Source organism: Ctenopharyngodon idella, chromosome 1 (genome assembly GCF_019924925.1).
Source record: "Ctenopharyngodon idella isolate HZGC_01 chromosome 1, HZGC01, whole genome shotgun sequence".
Lineage (NCBI taxonomy): Eukaryota > Metazoa > Chordata > Actinopteri > Cypriniformes > Xenocyprididae > Ctenopharyngodon > Ctenopharyngodon idella.
In genome coordinates, this window is record NC_067220.1 from 23,983,197 (window position 1) to 24,010,895 (window position 27,699).

Genomic DNA, 27,699 nt, shown 5'->3' on the forward strand with positions numbered 1-27,699 from the left:
TGCCCGTTTTCAGTCATTACAATAATTTTTCTGACTAGCTGTACAGTTAGAGATGGAGAGGACAAACACACCGCAAATTGATGCATGAAAGAATTAAACAACAAATAAAGATGTGAATATACAATGCTACACTTGATGTAACATCATTTGTGGCAATCAGACAGGGTGGAGTGACAGAGATAGTTTGAGAGCTCAGTGGCGGTTCTAAGGGCATTTGCAGACTAGGGCTGCAACAAACAATTATTTTAATAATCAATCTGTCGATTAACAATTCTAATAATCGTTAGATTAGTCAACTATTTCTCCAATTAATCAGTAGGCTTTGATTGCTTATTCAGCTTTTGTAATTAGTTAAAGTATTGAGTTATATCTATTCTTACTAATAAATAAAACATGGAAATCACTTCAGCTTTTGAAAGTGTTTTTTCAAATAACTTCGAGCCAACTAAATAAACCAATTTCCTCCAGGTTTTCTGTCCTCAGAAGAAAGTCATCAATAGGCAAACTGCTTTGCTTAAAACTGAAACAGAAAAACAAGAGGCATTTAACTTCAAGACACATAAAAGGCTAAAATATTAATCTACAAACAATTGTTTTTTTTACTAGTATACAATTAAAAATTACTGTTTTTTTTTTTTGTTTTTTTTTTAAACAACAATACAAGACAAGTATGGTAACCCATACTCAGAATTTGTCCTCTGCATTTAACCCATCCAAGTTTGTGCACACACATTGGGAGCAGTGAGTAGTGAACACACACTGCAAACCATGGACACACACACATGGAGCCAATAGGGTAGCTAGCTGCAGACTTGACTTCCACTCTTAGACTTGCACCCTCAATTACCTGCACTTCCTCTGCAAGTGACGTGGCACCCTACACAAGAGTGTTGTCACGATCCTGGAACTTCTAACTACAATACCTTAAAGTATCGATATTCAATACCATTTTCAATACTAATAAGAACTGCTGTATATATTGTCATACAGACATTTTTAATATTATAGGTTTTGTCCATCCATTGAAAGCCTAGGCAATCAATTTCTATGATGACAGATTTTAATGTAGGCTTTTATTCATATATAAACATAGCCAATACCGCATATATAAATTACCAATACCACTCTCTCACCTAAATGTTTGCTCACTCAATGTATTTGTCTTTTTACAATGGGTAAATTTTGTTGCAATAGCACAAAAGTTTGATTTTTTTTTAAAAGACAAATAACAGTCAGCAATAAAATATTAACAAATAAACAAATTACTAAGCTTAGCACAAATATGTCAGAATAAAGATACAAATGAAATAAACCGCTTAAAGTTTTTCAGGTAGATCTAAGAGTAGTAGGGCTATTCGGGTAAGAAAATACTATAGAAACTGAACAAAGTAATCAAATGTAAAATAACACTGGATACTCTTCATTGTAAAAATTAAATACAGATTAATCAATTAAAGTTATAAAAGTTAATCAGTCAAGAGCAGCAAGTAATTTTTTCTTTGTCTTTTGTTGTTTAACATTAATAAAGTGAAAGTAACTTAAATGTGCCGCTCTCTAAGACCTGACGCAAGTATCCAGTATACATATGCGTTTTCTTTCTCAACTGTTTATGTTCACTTAGGATGATTGAGCATATGTGAATACTTGGCAAGACGGACATTTTGAAATTATTTTTCTGTGTATTTGACCATTTAAGTGCGTTTGGCACTCGCACTCTTTTTTTATTATTAGAGACATCAGAGATTGGTAGTATATGTTAAATGCTTTATACACATTTTAACAATTTAACGGCACCCGGTTGGGAATTACTGCTTTAATCTATGCAAACCAAACTATCACTTAAGTGTAACAATATGTTTTGTTTTTCTTTGTTTTTTTCCATTAACAAATAAATAGATTTAACTCTAGCTACTTCCAGCTGGAACACTCACCTCTCACCATCTCCTCTCATGCTGTGATGTTTGCCCTTTAATGTTCCAACATGCATGTAATGCTCCCATGAAATGTCAGTTCCATCTTACATGTATTACACATGACAACTTTTATCGTTAGAAGTTTGGTTAAACTTTCCCACACGCTACTGGTTTGGCTTTGTTTGGGTTAGGGTTAGTGATATGCTATCGCCTATACTGTATGTATGCTGATAAAGTTAGACATAAATTGTATATCCAAATTTATATAAAGAGCAGGGCGATAGTAGCCTATAGTTATATTTTGCAACAACAACAAAAATACAGATTTGCTATAAAGTAAAGCTATATTGCTTTACTTTTTATATACACATTTATATTACATTACATTATATTAATACACACGCACATATATATATCAGGCATAACATGTTGGTCCCTTTTTTGCTGCCAAAACATCCCTGACCCGTCGAGGCATGGACTTCACTAGACCTCTGAAGGCGTGAAGGTCTGAAATGAGTGTTCTTTCACTGCTGACTGCAATTCATAGGCTTATAATCACTTGTTTTAAACCGCAATGCTTAAAAACGCATGCAAATGCTAAGTTTTAGTGACAACGCAGCACAGCAACCTCGTGAATGAGTAACTTAAGAAGGCGCGAGTCTGTTGATAAGCTTGTTTGAGATGCATCGGCGCTGCGCAGACCGATCAGCGTATGACATCAAATTACCGTGAGAGCGATTCAAACACACACACTTTCAAAAACTCATCGGATCTAGATGAATCACAATAATGATCTATTCTGGATTGAAAACAGCAAATTTGGCCGAAAGGTGACAAGCTTGCATCCCTGCATAGTGCATCCTAGTGCCATGTGTTCCCCAGGTAAGTGCTAGTGATGTGTCGTTCATTTTGAACGAATCTTTAATATGACTTGAGAACATATATTTATTTTATTTCATTTATTTATTTTTTTGTTTTTGTTTTTTTTAGCTTGTATAATAATTGATTTTCCTATATGAAGACTGAACATAAGATTGGTCAGAAGGGACATAGTGGTATAACAAATGTTAACTGCACATATCTTTTGATAATTATGATAAATCCTAAATACAATACAACACAGTCAAGTAATACAAATGTTATGATTTTGTTGCGAGACAGTGAGTGGGGAAGCGGTCACGTGAAAAAAGAATGAATGACTCAGAACTGAACCCGAAGACTTGAGAGATGAACTAATCTTTTCTGTTTCTGCAATTCAGCCTATGTGGCTTTGATGGGATGGATTCCGATTTTCACAGATGGGTTTCAGGCCTCATTCATAAATAGAAATAAATCAGATATGAATCGGATATGTGCGTTTGCACCTGCAGTGTAAGCAGACAGATCGGATATTCACCTGTAAATGAGACTCCTGCGTCATTGAAAATTGAGATTTTTTAACATTTCAAAAAACACAACATCTCTAGTTGACTGGCAGAGTATTAATTTCATTTGTATGTGTTAAACAAAAAGGCGATCTGACATTGAAATGTGTTGCTCTTGAAATCACACTGAGTGTTCGTAGCTGCTGCTGTCAGTGATGACGGCTCATGCACAGACGCGTTCTATTCATTCCATTGAAACCACAAAATAAAAAGCACACAAACTTGTACCTGCTCTTGATATACAATCACTGATGAACGCATTTGTTTTTAATGACTAAAAAAAAACATAGATGGCGGATTCGAACCCAGAAGCTGCAACATGTTTAACAAATATCTACGCACATACTGTTGTGAAGAATTTGTTTTATTTTGATGTAGGGATGTAACTATTGCATTAAAATGGTTTCTATATGAATTCATGTCAATAAATTAAACTCAATGTACCACTGAAATTGATTTGTGATGTCATATATGCTATTTTTGGTATGTTTCGCCAAGTGCAATGTAAAAAGGAGACATCGGATACAGGTCACTTTTAAAAGAAATGTAAGCACGTCGTCCAAAAACAAAAAACAAAACAAAAAAACAAAAAAAAAAAAAAACAAACGGATATGGTCAAAAGATTGGATCTGTGCATTAAGACTTGCAGTGTAAATGCGGCCTGCTAAGCAATTAATTAATCATTTCTTACTCATAATTTGGCCTTCATAGCTGTATAGTAGCCTATAGTTTATTTTTTATTCCAAATGTGATAAACGTTTGCCTAAGTAGTATGTGTTGGAATTTAACATGTAACATATTAATTATATTCTCCTTATGCTTGCCCATTTTTCCTGCTTGTAACACATCAACTTTGAGGACAAAATGTTCACTTGCCACCTAATATATCCCAAACACTAACAGGTGCCGTGATGAAGAGATAATCAGTGTTATTCGGTTGTTAAGTCTGACGTCACGCTGCAGCGCTTCCGGGTCCAACGCTCTATCTCATACCACAAGAAAACAACAAATGGTGCTAATATACACACACACACACAATGTGGTGTAATACTTCCAAAAAATTATAATCATAACTTTTATCTCCATATCAAAATCCCAGATGGCCAGACAGTGATTCATCTTTTATAAATCATTAAAATATTAATTTCTGTGACGGTGTGAGCACGGAAACTGTTGTGTAGACTGTAAATATTTTAAATGTTTAACTTTAAAATGTTAAATGTTTAATATGAATAAATAGCGCTCAAACGGCCGTCGCGGTGGCATTCTCAAGTGAAACAAGTGGAGGCTTGGACCCAGAAACGGCGTTCCTTACGTCACGACTTAACAAGCGGATACACTTCACCTGTCAGTGGTCATAATGTTATGCCTGATTGGTGTATGTATATATTATATTAATGCCACGTTCCAGGCAACCCGTAACCCGTGTTTTTCCAACCTTCTACCCGTGAAAGTGCACTGGAACGGCAGTCAAACCCGTGACTTCCTACCCGTGAACTCGTACTAGACCGATGTACTCCAAGTTCCGCGGTCTGACATCACATAGCCCGCGAAACAACAATGGCAGCCCCTACGGATGCGGTGTTTATGCAAGTGCACGGTAAAATAACGTAAAAATAAAAGGTACAACAGCTTCTCTTGACTTACGCGTCGTTTTTCCTCCTCCGTTTCCCTCAAATAAGCAAGGAGTAAGCACATTTGGCGATAGAAATAATTGTAAATGAGCATAAGCCCCGTATATGGTCCGCCATGCTGGTTTGTTTAAACTCAGGCAGTTTGATGTGACTTGCCTGGAACGCTACAAAGCCGCGAGTCGTGGTTTGAAGTCGTGAATTACGGGCTCAAAAACCGGCCTGGAACGCAGCATAAGAGTTCAGATGCAAAAACTTTAAGTCAACCTGACATGTTTTCTTTTAAATTAGCATTTTTTATTTTTTTTTAACCAGGCTCCTATGTTTAAGTTCAGTAATTTCACTTTAATGGCAAAGAAAAGGGTTATTAGTCAGTTACTGAAATGCCTTATTTTCAAAAATCTCACTTTAGTCAATTCATTGGTATTTAACAAATTTGACTGTCTTTTGCTGCAAAACCAGTCCATGTGTGCTTTTTTTGCAAAAACTTCTAAGTCCACCTCTTTGGACAACAACATAGTAAAATGTCTGTTTCTGTCGGTTTTCCACTAGTTATTCGATCACGGATGGTTTCATTATCTCGGGTGGATTAAAAAAAAAAAAAAAAAAAAAAAAACAAAGTATGAGAGGATAAAAATAATAAAAGCAAAAATGTGTCTCCAAATATACTTGGACAGCGTTAATATACCTGGGAGGCCCACCCAAGTAAAGTCTGTGTGTGGAAAGCACTGCTTATAATCTTAGTCATTGAATCATTGATTCATCTGATTTGTTCAAAAAGCTGATTCATTCAGTAAGGAAACACTGCTGTGTGTTGCTCAGAGATGCAATTATAGTGCTGTGTCAAAATCTCCCCTCGCCCTATATGTTTCATACCTGCTCGTTCTATGTGCGCGAGAACAGTACTGTTTACTCCCGCTGACAGTGATATTCCCACGTGCGCTGCAGAGATGTGGTGGATACATCACAAAGGTGGCACTGTTGCGTGTTCTACAGGCATGCGCAACAGCGCTTCAAAGTGAATTAAATGAATAGCGCGCATTTATGTCAAGCGATTGCTAATGAACTTGAGTTGATGAATTAGGACAATGTCTACTTTATGGCATTTATACATACGTTTTATAGACGTTTTTTTTATTTTTTATTATGCAAACAGACAATTACAATATTTACAGAAAAGAAATTAAATGCAAAATACAAATACAAAGACCAACAAAACATACATAACAGCCAGTATGATTTGGGTGTGTGTGTGTGTGTGCGTGTGTGTGCGTGCGTGTGCGTGTGTGTGTATAACTAAGTAACTGGGTGTGGGAGTGGAAATATATGAATAAAGGAGCATGTAGGAAAGTACAACAGACATAACCAGAGTTAAGAAAAAAATATATATATCAAAGAGGAAAAAAATAAATAAAATAAATAAATAATAATTGAAGGGAAAAAAAATAAAAATAAATAATTTGACAATAATAATGATGAAGATAATAATAGTATCACACGCAAAAAATGAGGAAGGTGACAATAGCAACAGTAATAGCAGTATTAATAATAATAAAAATAATAACAACAACAACAACAACAACAATAATAATAATAATAATAATAATAATAAATAAAAATAATAAATCCAATTAATAAGAAATGACAAATAGTAATAGTATTAGCAGTAGTAGTATTAATGATAAACATTAACAAATAAACTCATTTCATCCGGAATGAGGGGGAGGTTAAAGGATCAGGAAGAGGAAAAATAAAGATAATAGTAATAGCAATAATAATAATAATAATAATAATATTAATAATGGTAATATTGATACAGCCATTAATAGTAATGATAATAGTAGTAGTTGCAATGGCAGTGATAATAATAAATAATAATAATAATAAATAATAATAATAATAATGGTAATATTGATACAGCTATTAATAATAAGATATTATAAAGCTGCCTCTATTCCCCTCATGGCCATGGCATAGGATAGACCCCCGTCAGTGTCATGTTGCAACGGGCTATCAAGGTGCGGTGCTGTGGGGCCGAGGGTCCCAAAATCCATACCCATCCCCAGCTGTCCCACACATGCAACGCTTACCCTGTCTGTTGCTTTTTTTTTCCTTTTTTCTTTTTTTTAATAAATATGGCTGCTTTCATTGTTATACTCATGATATGTTTATGTCAACTAGTGTATAATGCATTAAAAAAAGCATGGCGTGTAGCATGGAACCAGCCCAGTGCAAAGCCCAGGCTGCCACGCCCACGCCACACTTACCCTATGTGTGTGCTTTTTTTTTTTTTTTTTTTTTTTTTTTTTGCTTTAAGCTTATTTTATGCTCCAAATGAATGTGTGTGTGCACCTCATCTAATATGTGAAGCATTAAAACAGCGAGACAAGTGCTGAGCCAGCCAGAGACAAGAAATCCCAGGTGAAAGTACAAGCTGGAGGGCGAAAGCCCAAGGCCCCCGGCCCCACATCACACCCACCCACAACTAATCAAAACCGCACATGGCAGGGACTAGTATGCCACGGCCAACCAGGGTCCAGAAGCAGCAAAAAAAAAAAAAAAAAAAAAAAGAGAGATTTAAATATAATCTTATAAGTATTTTATTTATATTTGATATTAGTCAGTGTTTCTACCTCTTCCTGACCCCCCTCCCCCCAATCATGTGTGAATATTGATGGTGTACCATTGAGGATGGCTTCAGACAAAGAAGGTCAGTGGATTCATGACTGTAGGAAGTTAAAGAGAGATGACCAAGAAGGGTGTAATTCTGATGTATTATTTTGAGTGGAGGTAGACAAGTTTTCCATGGAGATGTACTCTATTAGTAAATTTTTCCAAGTTGTAATGTGTATGGTATTCCTTGATTTCCAGTTCATGAGGATAGTTTTCTTGGCGATAGTTAGAGCCACTAGGAGTAATTGACTGTTTGTACTGTTTAAATTGATTATGGATATGTCACCTAATATATAGAGGGAGGGAGACAGCGGGATATGACATCCCATAAGGTTGGATAGTGAGTCAGTAACGTTTTCCCAGAATTTTTTAACTGAGGTGCAATCCCAAATAGCGTGTAAATAGGTGTCTGGAGTGTTTTGTGCGCAATGTGAGCATGTTTCTGAAGAAAAACCCATTTTAAATAATTTCCGTCCAGTTAGGTGAAATCTATGAAGTACTTTATACTGTATAAGTTGTAAGTTGGCGTTTTTTTGTCATGAAGTAGATATTTTTACAGATTTGTGTCCAGAAAGCGGCATTGGGAGTAATGGATAAGTCTGATTCCCATTTTGCATTGGGTAGGCTTAATGTATTGTCTGATTTGGATATTATTTTATATATTTTGGAGAGTAGTTTTTTTTGGGGAGGTTATATTAATTAGCTCTGAGATTGGAGGGGGAAGGTCTAGATTAATTGTCTGAGTATCGATTTTTGATTGAATAGATGATTTGATTTGTAAATATTCCAAAAAACAATTACTCCCAATGCCGTATTTCTGGACCAAGTGGGAAAATGGTGCCAAGTTGTTATTAAGCAGGATGTGTTGAAGTTGTGTGATGCCCTTATCTACCCATGTGCGTAAGTTGAGTGGCTTCTTGTTAACTATAAAATCTGGGTTATTCCAGATCGGGGTGTATTTAGATGGTGCAAGAGGGGTGTTTGTGATTTGATGAAATTTCCACCAGGCTGTAAGAGCTGCGGCTATTGTTGGTGTTTTAAAACAGTGATGCTTTTTGATTGTCTGATTATAGAAAGGTAATTCTGAAATGTTAATGTCTTTACAAATTGACTGTTCAACATCTTGCCATGTGCTTTCTGATGGGTTTGGGTGAATCCATTTGTATATATTTTGGAGCTGATTGGCCAAAAAGTAGTGGTAGAAATGTGGTGCTTCCAGTCCTCCTTGTGTTTTTGGTTTCTGTAATGTAGTTAATTTAATTCTTGGGGTCTTATTTTTCCAATAAAAATTAGTGACGATTGAATCTAGTGATTTAAACCAGGCGAGGGTGGGTAGTGCTGGAGTCATTGTAAATAAATAGTTTAATTTAGGGAGTATAGTCATTTTAATTACTGATATTCTGCCCATAATGGATAGTGGTAAATTCATCCAGCGATGAAGGTCATCATTTATTGTTTTAAGTAATGGAGTAAAGTTGAGTCCAAACAGCTCTGACAGCCTGGGGGAAACATTAATACTTAGGTGATATAGTTGGTGCACAAAGGAATAGGTGGTGTCTGGGATGCCACATCCAAGCTGTTGGAATGTAATGAGAGTATGGCAGATTTACTCCAGTTGATCGAGTATTCAGAGATATTTGAGAATGAATCAATGAGTTTAATCGTTTCTTGTAATGATGATGGGGGGTCTTGTAAATATAGTAATATATCATCAGCGTAAAGACTAATTTTGTGGTGCAAGTTTAGTGTTTGAATTCCTTTAATGTAGCTGTTTTGACGGATAGCTGCTGCTAATGGCTCAATGAAAATGGTGAATAATGAAGGGGAGAGTGGGCATCCTTGTCTAGTCCCCCGTTGCAGTGTGAAGATATGTGATGTTAGTCCATTGGTGATGACAGTGGCTGAAGGTGATGTATACAGAATTTTGATCCAATTAATGAATGACTCCCCAAAACCAAACCTCTCTAATGTGGAAAACAGGAATTTCCAATTGACCCTATCAAAAGCTTTTTCTGCATCGAGAGTAACTATGATGGTTTTGGTTTTTTGAGTTGATGAATAATGCATTAAGTTAAAAAGTCTAAGTGTGTTGTTGGATGAAAGTCTACCTTTGATGAAACCGGTTTGGTCTGGATGGATTATAAATGGTGTGACTTTTTCTATTCTATGTGCTAGTGCTTTGGCGATGATTTTAATGTCTACATTGATTAGGGAAATCGGACGATAACTTGACGGTAATGTTGGGTTCTTTATTTGGTTTAAGGAGGAGTGAAATTGTGGTTGTGTTCATATTATCTGGGAGTTTTGATTTTTGTTTTGATTCAGTAATCATACGGATGAAGAGTGGTGATAAAATGGACCAAAAGTGTTTGTAGAACTCAGCAGGGAATCCGTCGGGGCCTGGTGCTTTATTGTTTGGCATGAGTTTGAGGGCATTAAAAAGTTCATGTTCTGATAAGGGAGATTCCAGAGTATTTATTTGCTGTTTACTGAGTTGAGGTAAGTTGATATTGTTGAGAAATGAGTCAATGTCTTTCTGATCTGGGTCTTTATTGGGGGAATATAATTTACTGTAAAAAATTTGAAAGATTTGATTTATTTCTTCTGGTGAGTTGGTGGATTTCCCTGCTGTGTCTGTAATCAGTGGTATTGTAGCTTTTTCCTTATTTTGTTTGATTTGATTTGCCAAATATTTACCAGATTTGTTACTATGATGGAAGTTTTCTTGTCTTAGCCTATGAATTAGGAATTCTGTATGTTTATTGATTAATTTGTTCAATTTGAGTTTATATTTTCTTAATGAATCCTGTGTTTCTTCTGTTGGGTTATTTATGTTAATGTCTTCTAGTTGTTTAATTTTTGTTCCAATTCTACTTGTTGATCATTTTCTTTCCTTTTTTTGTAAACAGAATGAAATTATTTTTCCTCTTAGTACGGCTTTCCCTGTTTCCCACAGAAGAGATGGAGATGTTTCTGGGGAGTCATTCATCTCTAGAAAGCATGCCCACTCTCTTTTGAAATAACTGTCAAAATCATGGTCTTTCAGAAGAGATGTGTTAAATCGCCATCTGGTAGTGGGTTTATGTTGACTAGTTGTGTTCCATTTTAATGTTACCGGGGCATGATCACTAATGACTATTGGATGGATCTTTGATTCAGAAATATTTGATATGATAGAATTACTGGTGAGAAAGAAGTCAATGCGGGAATATGAGTGGTGTACCGGTGAGAAAAATGAGTATTCTTTACTGTTAGGATGCTGTAGACGCCAACTATCGCCAAGACCAAAATCACTCATGAACTGTTTTATGGTTTCTGCAGATTTCCAAATGCGTTTATTGCCTAAACTATTACATCTATCTATTGTTGGATCTAGAACTGTATTGAAATCACCTGCAATTATGACTGGACAATTAGAAAAATTTGAAATTGAGGAGAAAAAGGTCTGGAAAAAGGATGGGTCATCTGTGTTTGGGCCATATAAGTTGCCAATTGTGACTGGGCTATTATTAATGGAGATGTTTATGATAATGAAACGTCCTTCAGGGTCTGTAATGGTGGTATTATGAACAAAAGAGATTTTTTTATTTATTAGAATGCATACTCCTCTTTGTTTTGTGTTGTAGTAAGCCGAGAATAAATGACTGTAATTTGATGATTTAATTTTGTTATAATCTGATTCTGATAGATGCGTTTCTTGCAGGAGACATATGTCGGCTTGTAGTTTATTTAAATGATTAAAAACTTTGACCTTCTTTGTCTGAGAACCAAATCCACGAACGTTCCAGGTTACAAAGGAGATAGATTACATGTTTTAGTGAAAAATAGACAAAAATGTACATTAATGTGTGGGCCTGTTAGTACTGTATATGTATACATGTGAGTGTATGTACTCGAGTGGGTGTAGTAGTGTATATGTGTGTGTGCATAACAATGCAATGTTGTTGGCAGACTAACAAAAATACAGAAACACAACTGACAGAATATACACAACAGAACAGCAACAACAACACAGAAACCATTAAATACAAACATATGGTGGAACATGGGAAGGGGGACACGAGACCTAGGTGCAAAAGTAGGAGCACATCTAATAGATTAACGAAAGAAAGAAAGAAGTGAGTGTGTTTAGTTCAGTTTATGATTATGGCAGTTATTGACTCAGGAATAGAAGTGAAGTGTTCAGAAAAGCCAGGGAGTAATGTCCTTATCGCGATATAGTTGTCCAGATGGTTTTAAGAAAGCATATTTTAATCTCTCTCATCTGAAGAATCAGCTCGCAATAGTATAGACATTTCAAAATAAGAGTCTCTGTATTTCAGGCTTGTTTATAATTAAGTCACATGCCAAGTTTTTTTTTCTTCTTCTTCTGGGCATTAATGGTATTTTGGTTACACAATTAATTGTATTTAATTTGATTTCCATTTAATTTATAGTAAATTATTGTAGTTTCTGGCTGGGATGCTCCCCTACAGGAAGAAAAGCCTAAGAACATTTAACACATTATTCAATATATAGATTTTACTAATATCAGTAAAATCTGTGTCCCATTCACTGAAAGACACCTGGCTACCACCGCAAGTACAGTATATTTCAAACCTGTGGGAAGCACTGATAAGCTTGCTCGAGATGCATCGGCGCTACGCAGACCGATCGGCGTATGACATCAAAGTACCGTGAGAGCTATTGGAAAGCAAATGACTCTTAAGCTTTTGAATCGCTCTCTTTGATGTCATACGTCAATCGGTCTGCACAGCACCGATGCATCTCGAACAAGCCTAACAATAGTCAAATGCTTCGTTCCTGAACTAATCAGCCATTTGCATAAATCAGTTGAATTTCCATGACTCAGTCATTAATGGTGACTTGCTGCAACCTAGTGCCAGTTTTGTATCTTTTCATGTTTTAAATCATTTCAAATATCAGTATTCAATGTTTTATGTTTAAAACCACAAAACATTATTTTTGCATTTGTAACTGCAGGATATTCATTTGTCGTCTCTGAGCTGCATTAAACAGTCTGTAAATGGATCTAAATGCTACTTCAGACCAGTGTTAATTTTGACAGTAATTTTTGATTTAGTCTTAGTCTTTATCTTCAGACGGAAATGCTTATTAGTCTTAGTCACATTTTTGTCATTTTTGTCTTTCATATTTTAGTCTAGTTTTAATTGACAAAAAGTCATTGCATTTTTGTCAACTTTTAGTCATTACTTTTAGTCAAACTGCAGTTACCAACATTAATTTTGGTAGCTATTTTATATGTAGTCTTTAGACAAAATAGTCATTATAATTTTTCTTATTAGACAAATTCAATTAAGCTTATGAGAAATTTGAAACAAGGTAACAGGCTGTATTGACATTGCACTCTTAGCAGTAGCACTTGTGCAATTCTACATATCCCTTTTCTGGTAAGAATTTACAATAAGGTTCATTAGTTAAACATTAGTTAATGTATTAATTAACATGAACTAACCATGAGCAATACATTTGTTACTGTATCTACTAATCTTCGTTAACGTTAGTTAATGAAAATACAGTAGGGTTGTGCCGATGGACGATATCATCTCTTCTATCATATATCATAGTCTCTTCTATAGACTATAGTTAACCTAAAATCTTTGCAGGAATTGCTCTGTAAATTAAATTGAGAATATAACTAATGCATATATGCTATTTTAAATACTGTAGTCTATGCCAGAGACGTGGTGTGTGTTTGTCTGTGAAAATACCGTGTCAGGCATTTGATCTTGACATTGTCAGAATCTTGTCTTTTTTACATGTCTAACACCGTACATTTAACTTAAAATATATAATTTTGTACAAGAAAACAGCCTTTATTAATGAATTATTAGTAGCCTATTGTAGTGTCTCGGGAGATCGTGCTCATTGTTACATAGCTCTGTGGCTATACTGCACTGAAGCGGCAGTTTAAGATATAAACCCAGAATTCAGCAAACGTCAATTAACTTTCGTCTAGTTAATAAATACCTTTAAAGACAATTTTCCTTGGCCATAATGTCAAATCAAATGAAAGAATGAAGGTGATTCTGATAACAAAAATTTATTAAAACACAGAAGAACAACAAAGAACAAGAACGCCATTGTATCAACTCTTTAAGTGGAAGGACGCTAGGCCTACTTTTTTCTCCCCTCACGTGCAACCTATTGGAAAGCCCGGATGACGAAATTATAGTTTTTAAGAAGAAAAAAATATTTATGTAAAGAGATATATTAAAATAAAAAGTGCTTAAAAGTGCACAACTCTTCTTAAGTGGAAGAAAGCTACTTTTTCCCCCCCTCACATGCAACCTATTGGTAAGCGCAGATGAGTCATTAGTTTGGTTAGTAAAATAACGAAATTATAGCTTTTAAGTAGAAAATAGTATTTATGTAAAGAAATATATTAAAATAAAAAGTGCACAACTCTTCTTAAGTGGAAGGAAGCTACTTTTTCCCCCCTCACGTGAAACCTATTGGAAAGCGCGGATGAGTCATTAGTTGGGTTAGTAAAAATAACGAAATTATAGGTTTTAAGTAGAAAAAAAAAAAATAATTATGTAAAGAGATATATTAAAATAAAAAGTGCTTAAAAGTGCACAACTCTTCTTAAGTGGAAGGAAGCTACTTAAAGTTATCGGTTTTGTACTATCGGATTTACCGATAAATGCCGCCATCTTGTAGTTGTTTTGAGAATTGCGCGCAGGATCGCCATTACAGCGCATCTGAGGGGAGACTAGACAACTGCGTGCACATGTAAAGTATACTTACCTGCTTTGCTGTAATTAGTAAACTTTATTTAACATAACATCCATTAATGCACAAATTAGATGTGTTACATAAATGCCTGAAATGTAGCTAGTTTATGCAGCTTGTCTACAAGCTCACGGAGTCACATAAGATAATCCGTCAAGTCCTGTACCAATAAAGACTTAACTTTGCATGAATTAAATAATACAGCCATAAATGAGCACATGTTGGAAATAAAAGCGCTGAATTTAATTCTCTCTCTGTTGTCTATGCTCATCATTAGTCTCGTGAAGTCGTCTGCATTTTATGTTCACTCAGCGGGTTGATGTAAGCTACAGGAAATGCTCCAGCATGGCCATGGAACTTTTAATAAGATTCACTCGTTTAAAACACGGTTATATAGTAAATGTTTAAATAATTACGATAAATTCGCTAATAAACATCCAAGTAAACAACTCTATGGAAATTAATTATTTATTATCTCCGTGAGCGATCGCAGTTTGAGTATAGTTCTGTGTAAATGCATAGATAAACAGCGCTTTGTCGGCAGATATTTCATAATCTAGAACGACAAAAATATTATTAATAATTCTGATATAACATACCAGTTGAGAAATGCAATAAAATACAATGTTTTGTTATATACCAATATTCCAGAGAATATTATTCAGTTATTTAACATTATCCAGCGAATTATTCTTCACTCTTTAGCCTATTAAACAGCTTATAAATCTACTAAAACTGTAGTTTAAAATGAAGTATTACATTTCTGCAAAGTTGATATGACTCTTGTATTTAATTTGCTCCATTTGAAGACATTAGACATTCTACATTTATTTTGCATATTGTTAACATTAGTGTTGCTGCTGATGCTTTTTATAAATAAAATTATTTTTTTTAATATGAAGATTAAAATTAACAATACAACAACGAAGCAGGATTATGGGGCAGAATGCTGAAAGACTGTTTTCTACACTACAACCTAGTTCTGCTCAACTGGGAGTATTAAGCTACATTAAAATAACAATGCTATTTTTTCAGGTGGTTTAGATTGTTTTATTTTTTTTAATTGGTTAGAATTACTTTTATGTGCTTTATTTGACTTTTTTTTTTGCTTTATTGAAAATTTTAAACAAACAGTTTAGTAACAGTGCACTTTTTATTTTTTGCACTTTCAGACCCTCTATTTATTGGTGTATAAATAAGATTTGTTTTTTATGCAAGAAGGGAGTGATTGCTATAAATAAAATGGTTTGTTCAGTTCAGTGGTGTTGTAATCATGTCAAAAACAGAAGTATAACAGTAAATATCGGTTCTGCATATCGGTTATCGGGCACATAAACAAATTATCGGTATTGGTTCTTAAAAAAAAAAAAAAAAAAATCAATATCGGTCAATCAATAAACAGCACTAATGTAGATTTGCTGGCGTGGATGCAATCAGTTTTGACTGCGAAAGATGAGGTAATTTGACTGAATGTCATGTATTTACAGCATTTTACCTGCTAGAAATACATGCTTACTTGTAATTTTAAGGTGGAGCAAAACATTGTTCACGTACCCCAGTTTGAGAACCACTGCTAGATATCAGCCTACTTTTATCACAGATTTAATCAGCAAACGAGCAGCGCAAGCGGCTCGTGACAGAACACAGACCAACTGAATGACACTTATTTAATTAAATCTCAAATGAAGATCGCTGAACTCCAGCTTATTTGTCTGTGTTTTCAGATCATCCGCGCTTCTTCCTCAGGTGTAGAGAGAGTGCGTGTGGATGGTTGCCAGATAGCAAAGATTAAGTAAAACACGCTCTTTTAACAGAAGAGCTCTGACTGGGGGTTTAATTTCTTGAAATCTGGTAAGCATGAAAGCTCGTAAAAACAGTCTAATGTTTGTCCTAAAACCTTCTTCTTAGGACAACTTTGATGAACTTTTTTGATCCACTTCAAAATGTTGACTACTGTAGTTATAACTAATTATTTATATTTCTTTCGATCTTCTCTTGATCTCTTTCTAATTTGCTACTTAAATGGTGGAGAATGATGAGGGCATGATTAAACAAAGGTTATTATCTTAAACCACTGTCAACCTTAAAGTGTGCATTCAATAATCCCAGTCAGAATACGGTATGCGATACGCATTTAGGTCGCTAGTTGCTGGCTTGTTAAATGCAGCGATACCTTGAATTGACATCCCTACTGTAATTGAAAGATTCTTGATACATTTTAGCATATGTTCAAATGGTATCGGTGTAAATTTAATCTGATTTTAGCAAAGATACCCTAATTTCAGTTTTAAAGCATAAGTCTGTTTTGACAAAGGAATCTCAGCTCAGCTGCATGTAAACTGTACCAGAACTGATTATTCTGCTTTGGTTGAAGAAATCCCAATTGCAGTATTGCTTAACTTGTTTCTGATGAAGAAATCTCAGTACAGTGTTATACAAATGTAGATTTGGGTGATGCTCCCCTTTCTACAGTGTAAAGGCCTTACAAATTACAGCTAGATTGATGCCATTCATCTAAACTATAACTGTGCATCTACAAGCATAGCTACCTGGTGTTCAAAACTGTGTTTCACTCGCTGAAAGAAACATTAGTATTCATGACCAAGACGGATGTAACTATGTATACTTAAATAAGCTTTAATTTACAGCAAATCTGTTTAATTACTCTTTGAACAAGAACAAGAAGCTTATTGTTTAAAGTAGAGAGAAGTAAGAGTTTACACATGTGTAAAATTTGCAAATGCCAAACCATATTTGCATTTTAACATCAAGTTTTTGAATATCTGAAGGTATGAGCGCCACATTTTAACTGTCATAACTCATTTGAAATGTGCAGACGTTATTTCATGAACTGTTTGAATTGCTCTGACATGCATTGGTTCCCATGACAACGACTTGACACAGGAAGTGCTAACTCGTCACCTTGTGAAGCAATATTGTAAACAAACCAGCCTAGGTGGCTAAGCTAACCCAACCTAGCGGCTCTTGAGCTTAGGCTAAGCTAATGGTTAGCATCATTTATTTGAAGCCTTTAACTACAGCTTGTGTGGCCCTGTCCCAAATGGCACCCTAAACACTTGCGGTCTTCCTACGAGTCCGCAAATTTGTGACTTAACGCCGCATTGACTGTCAAGAATATTTCTGCTGCAGAGCTCGCACCAGTGCGGGCTTGGCAAAAGTGTGCATTGAGGGTGCATATCGACTGCAGAGGGTGCATATCGACTGCAAAGGGGGCACTCGCGAGCACCCTTCTGAGACCTAAAATTGACAAATGGGACACCCTACGGTCTCGTGGACTTAATGGACACACGCATGCGGCAGCCATTGTAAGTTCACAAGTCCAAAAGTGCCATGAAGTGTGTCATTTGGGACAGGGCCTGTATATGCAGTGTTGAGTGATCTAAACCAGTGTTTCCCACCACTGTGCCGTGGCACACTAGTGTGCCGTGACAGGCTGTCAGGTGCGCAGTGGAAAATCATTAATGATACCTCGTATCTCTATATTTCGTCATTTTTGTTTTATTTTATTTTTTAAAAATCAATGCTATTAGTTTTACTTCATGTCTGTATGTGGCTTTTGCAGATATTTAGCCAATGAGAAGTATTAAAAAAAACTTGTAACTAAACCTGTTAACTCCACTTGATCCTCAAACTGTCAGTCAAACCTCATAACTCCACCCGCCTCTATCATGAATGAAGCATCGCACGCAGCTTGGAGACCTCTGCTTGTTTGCAATACAAAGGTAAATAAAGAACAGATATTTGAACAAGTGTAGCATTTTCTTTACTTTTTTTATTTTAAAAGTCTGGGGTTAAATTTGTTGTTTTAACATCAACAATATATAGCTACCTATATGACACTGTCTTCTGACTTAAGCTCAGGTTTCACATTAAATTTGAGTACTACTTTTCATATAACTTCCAGTTTTAATATGCCATTTGAAGCAATGCATGTTTGTGCAAAACTTTGCCGTCGCAAATAAAAAGTTGGGAAACACTGATCTAAACCATTTTCCTTCAACCCCATTCCTGGTTTCTGATTTCTCACTTTCTCTTTCCCTACATTTTTTTTTTTTTTCTCAGCTAATTTCATCTTAGGTGCATTCCTTCCTGAATGCTGTTCAGCTGCTTTGCAGTTACTATGTTAATTAAATCTAAACTTAATTACATGTACACCGTTTAGCTAAAGAAGAATTATTGAGAATTTTCAATAGCATGTTGACTAAATTTTATGGAGGGACACACACAAGGTGTGGTCTTGGTAAACTGTATACATGTATGTGTGTGTATGTTAGAGTAGTTTAAATGTTTAGTATAGTTAATAAAGTCTTGTTCATGTCACACGTGAAGTTGTCAGTTTCATACTCATATATTGCAGTCCCTAATCATGCAGATTTTGACTACATGCTCCGAGTAGTGATGTACAGTACGAATGTTATTTCCCATTCCCTGAAAAGAACATTTCTTAGCATTAATAAACAATTAACACTGAGTGATCACTGGCCAAACAGGTTAATTGATTGTAATATTAATTTTACTACATTAAGTAAATTCTATTAACTGACCCAAATATTTATAATTACTTATAACTGCTTATAAATAATTATTTATATTTCTTTTGAGCTAATTTGCTACAATGGTAAACGTCAGCGACTTGTGAATTTAAAAAAACTACATCATTGTGGCTCAATGTTTGTCCTGTTTTCCTCGTCAGTGTTGTCAGCGCTGTTTCATCTGGCTTTAAACTAGTTTAATTCATGAGGCATTTGATTTGTGTTTTGTATAGCAGAACTCTGCACCGAACTGGAACATTTCTTACTGGATCTCATGAACTGTACCTTATATATTAGCAAATAAATAAATGTTGAATTGAGATCGTAACCTAATTAAATCAAGAGCTTGTGAATCTGAATCAATCAATGAACCTAGGTCAATACCCAGCCCTAATCATCAATAGACTATTTAAGTAAAGATTTTAGAAAGAATTCTACATTGCACATGGCAATAGTATATAGGTAATTGAGTGCTTAATGCTGTAGTCTTTCAGTAGCATGCAAGTAAAAAAAAATGGACAAGTAAAGGAGTGCTTACTTGTGTACTCTTTCAATAGTATATAAGCATAAGCTCGCTGACAGAGCCATTCAGCATGATCAGCTTTCTCTCCCAATTCCTCATTTAGCTCCTATAAGACAAGACAGATAAACATTATTTATTAGAGAAACTATATACACAAACACATTTTTTGATTTATTTTCACATGATTTATTTTCACTGAGATTGTGACTGGTAGTATTAAAGGATACATGTATGATGATATGTTTAATGTCCATAGCTGCCTCAAGTTTCAGCCAGCTCCAGCTCCATTTGCATCTCACACCTGCCTCAATCTGCTTTATCAGCAGTCCCTCACTCTCCTCTAATTCTCTCTTTCTCAATAGAACCAATGCACATTCAATTCACATACTGTAGTTAAAGTTAGATTGCAGGCCAGATTAAACTAGCCTAGATATATTATATTCTATTCATTAATTTGAGCACACTTACACCCCCCTACACATTTATATTACATACAGGATGTTCAGGTCGAGTGGACCCGGGCTAATAAAAGTGTGGAAATTGTAGGTACTGTGTCCCTTCACTCTTACCCCTTTTCCACCAGCATGAATCAGGTGCTAGTTCAGAGCTAGTGCTATTTCCGTTTCGGGATTTGTTCGACTGACGAGCCTTCTAAGAACCGGTTTGCCTTTCCATGGGCTAGAGTGCCGCCACAGAGCCAGGTCTTATGTCACTGTATAATTCTCATCTTTCCCAGCAACGCTAGCACGGCAGCACCAGTCACAAACATACCAGGCTTGTTCGAGATGCATCCGCGCTGCGCAGACCGATCGGCATATGACATCAAAGTACCACGAGAGTGATTCAAAAACATGAGCCATATGCTCTCCAAACGTGGTACTTTGATGTCATATGCCAATCGGTCTGCGCAGCACTGATGCATTTCAAACAAGCCTTCCATCAACAATGGCACACCTTGCGTTACTATTGATGCTCATGGCTTTGCAAACATACATCGGCATCCAAACACTGGGAATCCAACGCATTCGTGCAGCTCACCGTAATTTGTATAGACGGAGATTACAATCAAGCTGCTTTTAGCTGCCATTTCAAAAATGGCAGTTTACGTTCGTCTTGTTGGTCACGTTAACCCCGATCCCAGCCCCTGACGCAAGCGGTTCTTACTTCTAGACCAGCAATGTTTTGGTGCTAAATACGAACCACTTTTCCTGGTTCAGAGCTGGTGCTTTGGGTGTCGAAAGACAAAGAAATGATTTGAAACTAGGCTCTGGCTCTGAACCAGCACTCAAACTGCCTTGATGGAAAAGGGGTATCTGTCCTCCTCTTGTCCAGGCCTGCTGTTAGTATGTGTGTGTGCATGTGTGTGTGCATGTGTGTGTGTGTGTGTGTGTGTGTGTGTTAGTGATTGTAAGGCCTAATCCCAATTCTATTTTACATCCCTTCGCCCTTCCCCTTGCCCCTTGAACCAAAGTGGCAAGGTGTAGGGGTGAAAATATTCCCCTAAGAAATGGAACACCACTACTACACCATTACACACGTCACCATCCCTAGTTTGTTTTATTAGTGTCCTGTAACATTTAACTAGTATGAACAGCAATGAAGTGCGCATATCAACAGAAATAGGGCACAAGCATGTTTAACAGATTACTCACTCCCAACGTTGTTTTGCGCTGTATTTTGGACGGCCCTTGGTTTCAGTTCGAAAACGTATGAGCCTTCGAGTTTCCCAAGACTGGTGAAGTCGCTTTTCCATCTGGCCAAGCTGTTTGTTTAACCGTTCCATTCTGTGCCGAGCCGGCTGGTACGGATATGGTTTCGTTTTCTACTGCGGTGCTGCGATAACGGACCTCTTTGCAAAGCAATACAAACGAGTCAGTTGTTGCCTTGGTAACGCAAGAGTTTACATACGATACTAGATGTAAATAGCTATGAAGGATGACCAGATATTTCTTTTAATTGTATTACTCATTTGTGTTCACATCATTCAAATAGCGCGTTTAGCAAGCTATGGAGAAACTGGCAGCCAGGTAACGCATAAATGATCGATCCTGAGTGGAAATATCACTACCATGATCACTACACGCATTCTAGCAGCACGGTAGTCAGTGTATGCAGGGAAATTTCCCATACCCCTTCGTTCGAAGTGGGGTCCCGAAAAATCTTCGTTTGAAGGGCTATCTGGCCCTTCCCCTTACCCCTACCACTTCAGCCAAAAGAGAATCAAGACACCCCTACCCCTTCAAGTGAACGTGCAAAATGAAGGGGTAGGGGAAAGGGGAAGGGGTAAGGGGAAAGGGGCAGAATTAGGATTGGGCCTAAGTGTGAGTTTTGTGTTTCTGTCCCTGCCGTTCCCGTACAAGGTTGCAACATTGTTGCAAAATTCAAGCACCAACACCGTCGGCTCTCACATTCCCGCACATTTTAACCTCTGTCTTGCGGGAACCAATCTTTTTTTTCTCATACCCTATACCAGCTGCAAACTGGGGGCGGGGCACAATAAATATAGCTTTTGACACCAGTGTGGTTTCTTATCACAACTGATCAAGATGGCCAAAAGATTCGCTGCTCATAGGGCCACGCAACTGATTTTGGAAGAGAGAGAAGCTTTTGATGATGTAGAGGAACAAGGATCACATTTCTGAAAATTCAGAGTCTGACAGTGACTTTATGACTCCATTGAACTAATGATTCAAGCTCCATAGAGGTCCTGCTAGCATGTTTACAGGTAGTGAAATTATGGCTTGCACACAATTTTTTGGCCTTAAATGAGAATAAAACTGAAGTAGTACTGTTTGACCCAAGTGATGACTTTGGTGATCTGATTTCTATCATTTACGACATCTCGCAAGTGTTAAAAATTTTATTCTTTTCTTTCTCTAAAGAACATTGAAATTACTTCATTACTTCATGCCTTGATTACTGCAATTCACTCTATCATGGAGCAAACCAATTATCTATTGGGCGTCTTTAAATGGTTCAAAATGCTGCAGCCAGGCTGTTGACTGGAAGTTGAAAATTCGATCACATTACTCCCAATTTAACTTCTCAGAGCATGTTTCTTAATGTTATGAGCGAAAACGTAACATAACTGCTGCATCGGTTTATTATTTACATATGGGTCTTGTGGGGCTTCACGTACAAAAACTCGCTCAAGTTTAGTCAAAGCCCAAAACAATTATACTTGTTTTATTGTACTCTGTGAGACCTTTCAAATGACATGACACATGATTATCTGAGCTGTATGATGCTTTTGACACACTGGAGTACATAAAAAAATAAAATATTTCCTAAATTATAAATTTTTTTTATTATTATTTTTCAGCAAATACCTCAGCAGTACTTAGGAGTTAATCAAATTAGCTACATTCATTGTAAAGGTCAAACTCTAAGCTTTCAAATGACACCTAATTTGAGATTATCTAGGCAGGAGTTTTGAAAAATATGATTATTAATTTTTTTGTATAGCTAGGTGGCGCCCGCGGGCAGTACTCTCCGTTTTAGAGTGATGACTCAGCAACAAAATGGTTGAAAAAACAAAATGGTTAAAAAGCTGTGTTTCTAAGCTTTAAAATGATACCCATTTTGTGTTATTCCTGTTAGTGGTTGCTTAGTAATTTGATTATGATTTTTTTCACGGGAGGATGGTGTCCCACTTCAGGCTTAAAGGAGACCTATTATGCAAAATTAACTTTTGCATGGTGTCTGGATATAAATGTGTGTTGGCAATGTGTGTACACAACCACCCTATAATGATAAAAATCCAACAACTTTTTTAATCCCCATAAATCATAAGCAGTGTCTCAGAACAAGCCGTTTGCAGTTTCCTGGCAATGTGATGTCACATTAGCCTCAGGCCCCGCCCACTAATTTTGACAGACACTGCAGTTTTAACATAGAACTGCCCTGAGCGAGTTCACAGGGAGTTGTACACAGTCCGCCATTGCTGCACTGACGAGAATGTTTCCCAAGCGTTTTGGGTGTTCTATAGCTGGATGGATTAATCCACATAGCTCTCTCCATTTACTCCCTAAATCTGAGCCGCTGAAGACGAGGTGGATTAATTTTGTTTTAGAAGAAAATGCTCCCTCAATTCTACCGAAATTCATTTATGTCTGTGCGAATCATTTCACACCGGACTTTGTGAACGGATGTCAATACAAAGGGACAATACAAAACAGAGGTTGTGCTAAAAATGTGTTACTCAAGGATGGATCAGTACAAACTGTTCGTGATACAGCTTATAGTCTCCAGAGTGATACTGGATACGACAGTAATGAAGGTGAGAGCACTTTATTACAGTTTATCGGAGTTGATTTACAGATATAGAGTTAACCAGTTTATTAAGCACCACCCAAAAAGGCATAAGGTCTTTATATATTTGTTTACTGTTAGTTGTAATGAGTGTTTCTGTGTACTTCGCTATGTATGTTGATGTTAATGCAAGGGAGAGAAAGAGAGTTTATGGATAATATTTTAATGCACACTTGCACTGTGTTTTATTAAGCTCTTACAGTGATTTTCTAGAGTGAAAACAGATGCTTCATATTTTGTGTTAAGTACAATACACGTTATAAAACTCATCGGTAAACAGGCTTGTACTAATATAGTGGATAAAAACAAGACAATGTAAGTTATAACCGTAATTAAACTAAACTATATCTGTTCTATCTCCATGCAGCATATATTCACAGTTTCTGACATTATAGTGCAGTGGTCGCCAACCTGTCTATCGCGAAAATAACAAATGTGTGTACAAAAATACATTACATTTCTCCAGTCTTTGTATTGTACTTTTGTATTCATTTTTGTTATTTTTGGGAGCTACTGGGACAGTGGTAAATAGCCCAGATCACACCTGAGTCTGTAAATGACCGTTAATTAAAGGCCAGAGACGCTGAAGACGGACGCAAAGACAAGAAAATTCTGTAGCAGGCAGAGCAGCTCACTGTTCACGATGCTCGAAATATAGGAAAAAAACAAATATAGAATTGGGGGTGAGGGGATATATGAATTTATCTCTGAAAGGAATTTTCTTCAGAAAAGTTTCTATGGCAATGGAATTTTATTTTCCTCTTACCTCCAAATAAAGTAGCTGTATATAAGCACAGTGCTTTTACAGCGGTAACCAAGGAAACGCTGTATCACTGCTGCTCCATAAGCACCACCTGCTGTCAAAGAGTGAATTTGCGTCTCATTCAGACTGTCTAAAGTTTTTGTTTCATGCTTTTTTTGTGTGTAGCATATAATTTCACAAAGATAAAGTCAGACCGTACAGTTTTTGCTTTAAATCTAATTCAAATCAAAAACAACTGCTCATGCAACGTGTGTAGCATCTTTGTTTGGATTGTGATTAAAAAGCAGTTGTTACCTCTAATTTGAAATGGCTATATATTTTTATTTATAACAATAAAATATATCTGCAACCAATATCGGAATTGGCCAATTTGCTTGTAAAAATAAATAAATAAATAAATCAGAATCCGAATTGACCACGAAAGAAGAAAAAAATAAAATAAATAAAAAAATACTACTAAATACAATCTCGTCTGTCTTTTTCTGTCTTTTTTTATATCAACATATAGATCTTGTCTTTCATAAAGGTCGAGGTCAGGGATCTTGGGCTTAAAACGGTTGGTGACCAGACCACTGTTATAGAGCATCCTGACTGACTCCTGACACCAGAGAATGAGCTCTTGAAGCTCCGTCCTCTTAGGCAGAGCGCAGCAGCTCATTTGCATTTAAAGGGAACACACTGAAATGGCGCATTTTTGCTCACCCCAAAAAAGTGGCAATTTTAACATGCTATAAAAAATGATCTGTGGGGTATTTTGAGCTAAAACTTCACATACACACTCTGGTGACATCAGAGACTTATTTTACATCTTGTAAAAGGGGGCATAATAGGTCCCCTTTAAGGGGTTAAATCAAAACTTAGAAACCCACACTAAGAAAATGTTTTAATGTATTATTTTAGTTTTATGTTTGTTGCTTTATAGATTGTAATTTTTATTTTTATTTGAGCATCTTGATCTGTACAGCACTTTGGTCAATCTTGGGTTGTTTTTAAATGTGCTTTATAAATAAATAATTAATAATGAATGAATGACTTTGAAGAAGAGGATGAGATTGAGCATCAGCTAGTTCCAAAACGAAGACGAGCCACAGGACCAGCCTGTCAGCAGCCAGCTCCAGGACCAGAACAAGCTCGTAAGCAGCTTGCAAGTGAAGAAATATGGATGTCAAAAAATGGTGAAATTAAATGGTCTTCTTGCCCAAGAAATAAGCCACCACCGCATGCATGGCTGCCAATATGATAAGGATGCAACCAGGGCCAACACGGATGGTAGTTACTCATGTGCAGGACATCAAGTCTTCTTTTGAGCTGATGCTCAATCTCATCCTCTTCTTCAAAGTCACTCTCAGACTTTGAATTTTCAGAAATGTGATCCTCACATTCTGAAACCTCTTCCTCTACCTCATCAAAAGCTTCTCTCTCTTTCAAAATCAATTGCAAGGCCCTCTGAGCAGCGAATCATTTGGCCATCTTGATCAGTTGTGATAAGGAACCACAATATAAAACACAATATACATGCATCAAGTGCAAGTAGTACATATGCAACACACACACAGTAAAACTCTGCCCCTCATGTGTTCAATGGGGCTGACGTGTTGTCTAGACGGACATGGTTACTGTATGTGTTCAGCTTGTGTTGCGTAAACTGACCTGAATGGTTTAATTTCTAATGGAGTTCACATAAATAAAAATCAATTGTTATGAAAAACCTTGCTTCATTTGTAAATTTGTTGATTTTTTTTCCACCCATTAGGGCCTGAGTGCCTACAAAATTTCAATTAAGCGTCCTTTGCACTACGTTTCACGTACAGGTATGAAATTCGATAGACACATGTAACAGTCCAATGCCTACATAAAAGTCCCTGGGTGCAAAATCTGAAAACCCAACAGAAGTGAGATATTTTGAATTTTCTCTACAAAATGTTTGCAATTCTTGCCATTTCTGCCTTTTCCAGACATTGTATTTTAACGAACTTCTTCTAGAGCTTCAATCAGATCAATATATCATATTTGGTCGGTCTAATCTAAAGGCCGTTGTGACGTTAAATTGTGAAGATCTTGAGTTTTTGCTGAAGGGCGTGTCCGTGGAGGCGGACAGTTCGATGTTTCGCCATGAAACAGGAAATTGTTGTAACTCAGGCATACAAGGTCCGTTCTGCCTCAAACTTCACAAACATCCTGGCCTGAAGACATCTACATGCCAGTATTCAGTTAATCATAGTGCCACCTGCAGGCAACAGGAAAAGTCATGTTTTACACTGTGATTAACTCCTCATTGAGATTTAACCAGAACAACACTTAGCAATGTTACATTGAAAAGATCTTGAGTTTTCTTTGAACGGCGTGTCCATGGCAGCCTGACAAAATCTGATGTTTCGACCTTAAAACAGGAAGCTTTTGTAAGTCAGGCATACAATCTCTAACCTGCCCCAAACTACACGTTTGATAAGATCACTGGCCTGAAGACATCTACATGCAAATATTCAGTTAGTCATAGCACTACCTGTTGGAAACAGAAAATGGCAGGAAATTTACACTGTAATTCACTCCCTTAAATATTTAAATATGCCATAAAGTACCAAACATGTTAGAAACACATTAAATCATGCAACACTTGGCCAAGTGCTAATGCATGTGATTAACGCCACGAAACAGGAAGTTGCTTTAACTCAGGCATACAGTGTCCAATCTGCCCCAAACTTCACATGTTTGAGAACAGTCCTGCCCTGAACACATCTACATCATATTAATTATAATATTCACTATAAAATTCAGTTATAGTAATAGCACCTCCCACTGGCAACAGGAAGTGACATGTTTAACACTGTGATGCACTACTAGCAACATACTAAAATATGCAATTGAGTACTAAACATGCTAGAAACATTCTAAAACATGCTAGCAACACTTAGCTGAGTGCTAAAGCATGCCATTATCGTCATGAAACAGAAAGTTGTTGTAACTCAAGCATACAATGTCCAATCTGCCTCAAACTTCACATTTGATACGTGCCCTGGCCTGAAAACATCTACACGCCAAAATATAGTTATAGCCACATCGCCACCAGCTGGTAGCTGGAAGTGTGGCAAATACAAATGACTTATGTTGTCCTCTTATATTCATATACTTAAATGCATATTTTCCTAAAGCCA

At 36.4% G+C, this 27,699-nt stretch overlaps 1 protein-coding gene across 1 annotated transcript in view; it reads right to left on the reverse strand.

Annotated features, from left to right (window-relative positions):
• sugt1 (SGT1 homolog, MIS12 kinetochore complex assembly cochaperone) overlaps window positions 1-27,699 on the reverse strand; it is a 53,589-nt gene that overhangs the window by 16,074 nt on the left and 9,816 nt on the right. The window contains exon 3 of the mRNA XM_051897137.1: window positions 19,489-19,579. Within this exon, the coding sequence (XP_051753097.1) occupies window positions 19,489-19,579 (91 nt within the window). The remainder of the gene's footprint in view (window positions 1-19,488; window positions 19,580-27,699) is intronic.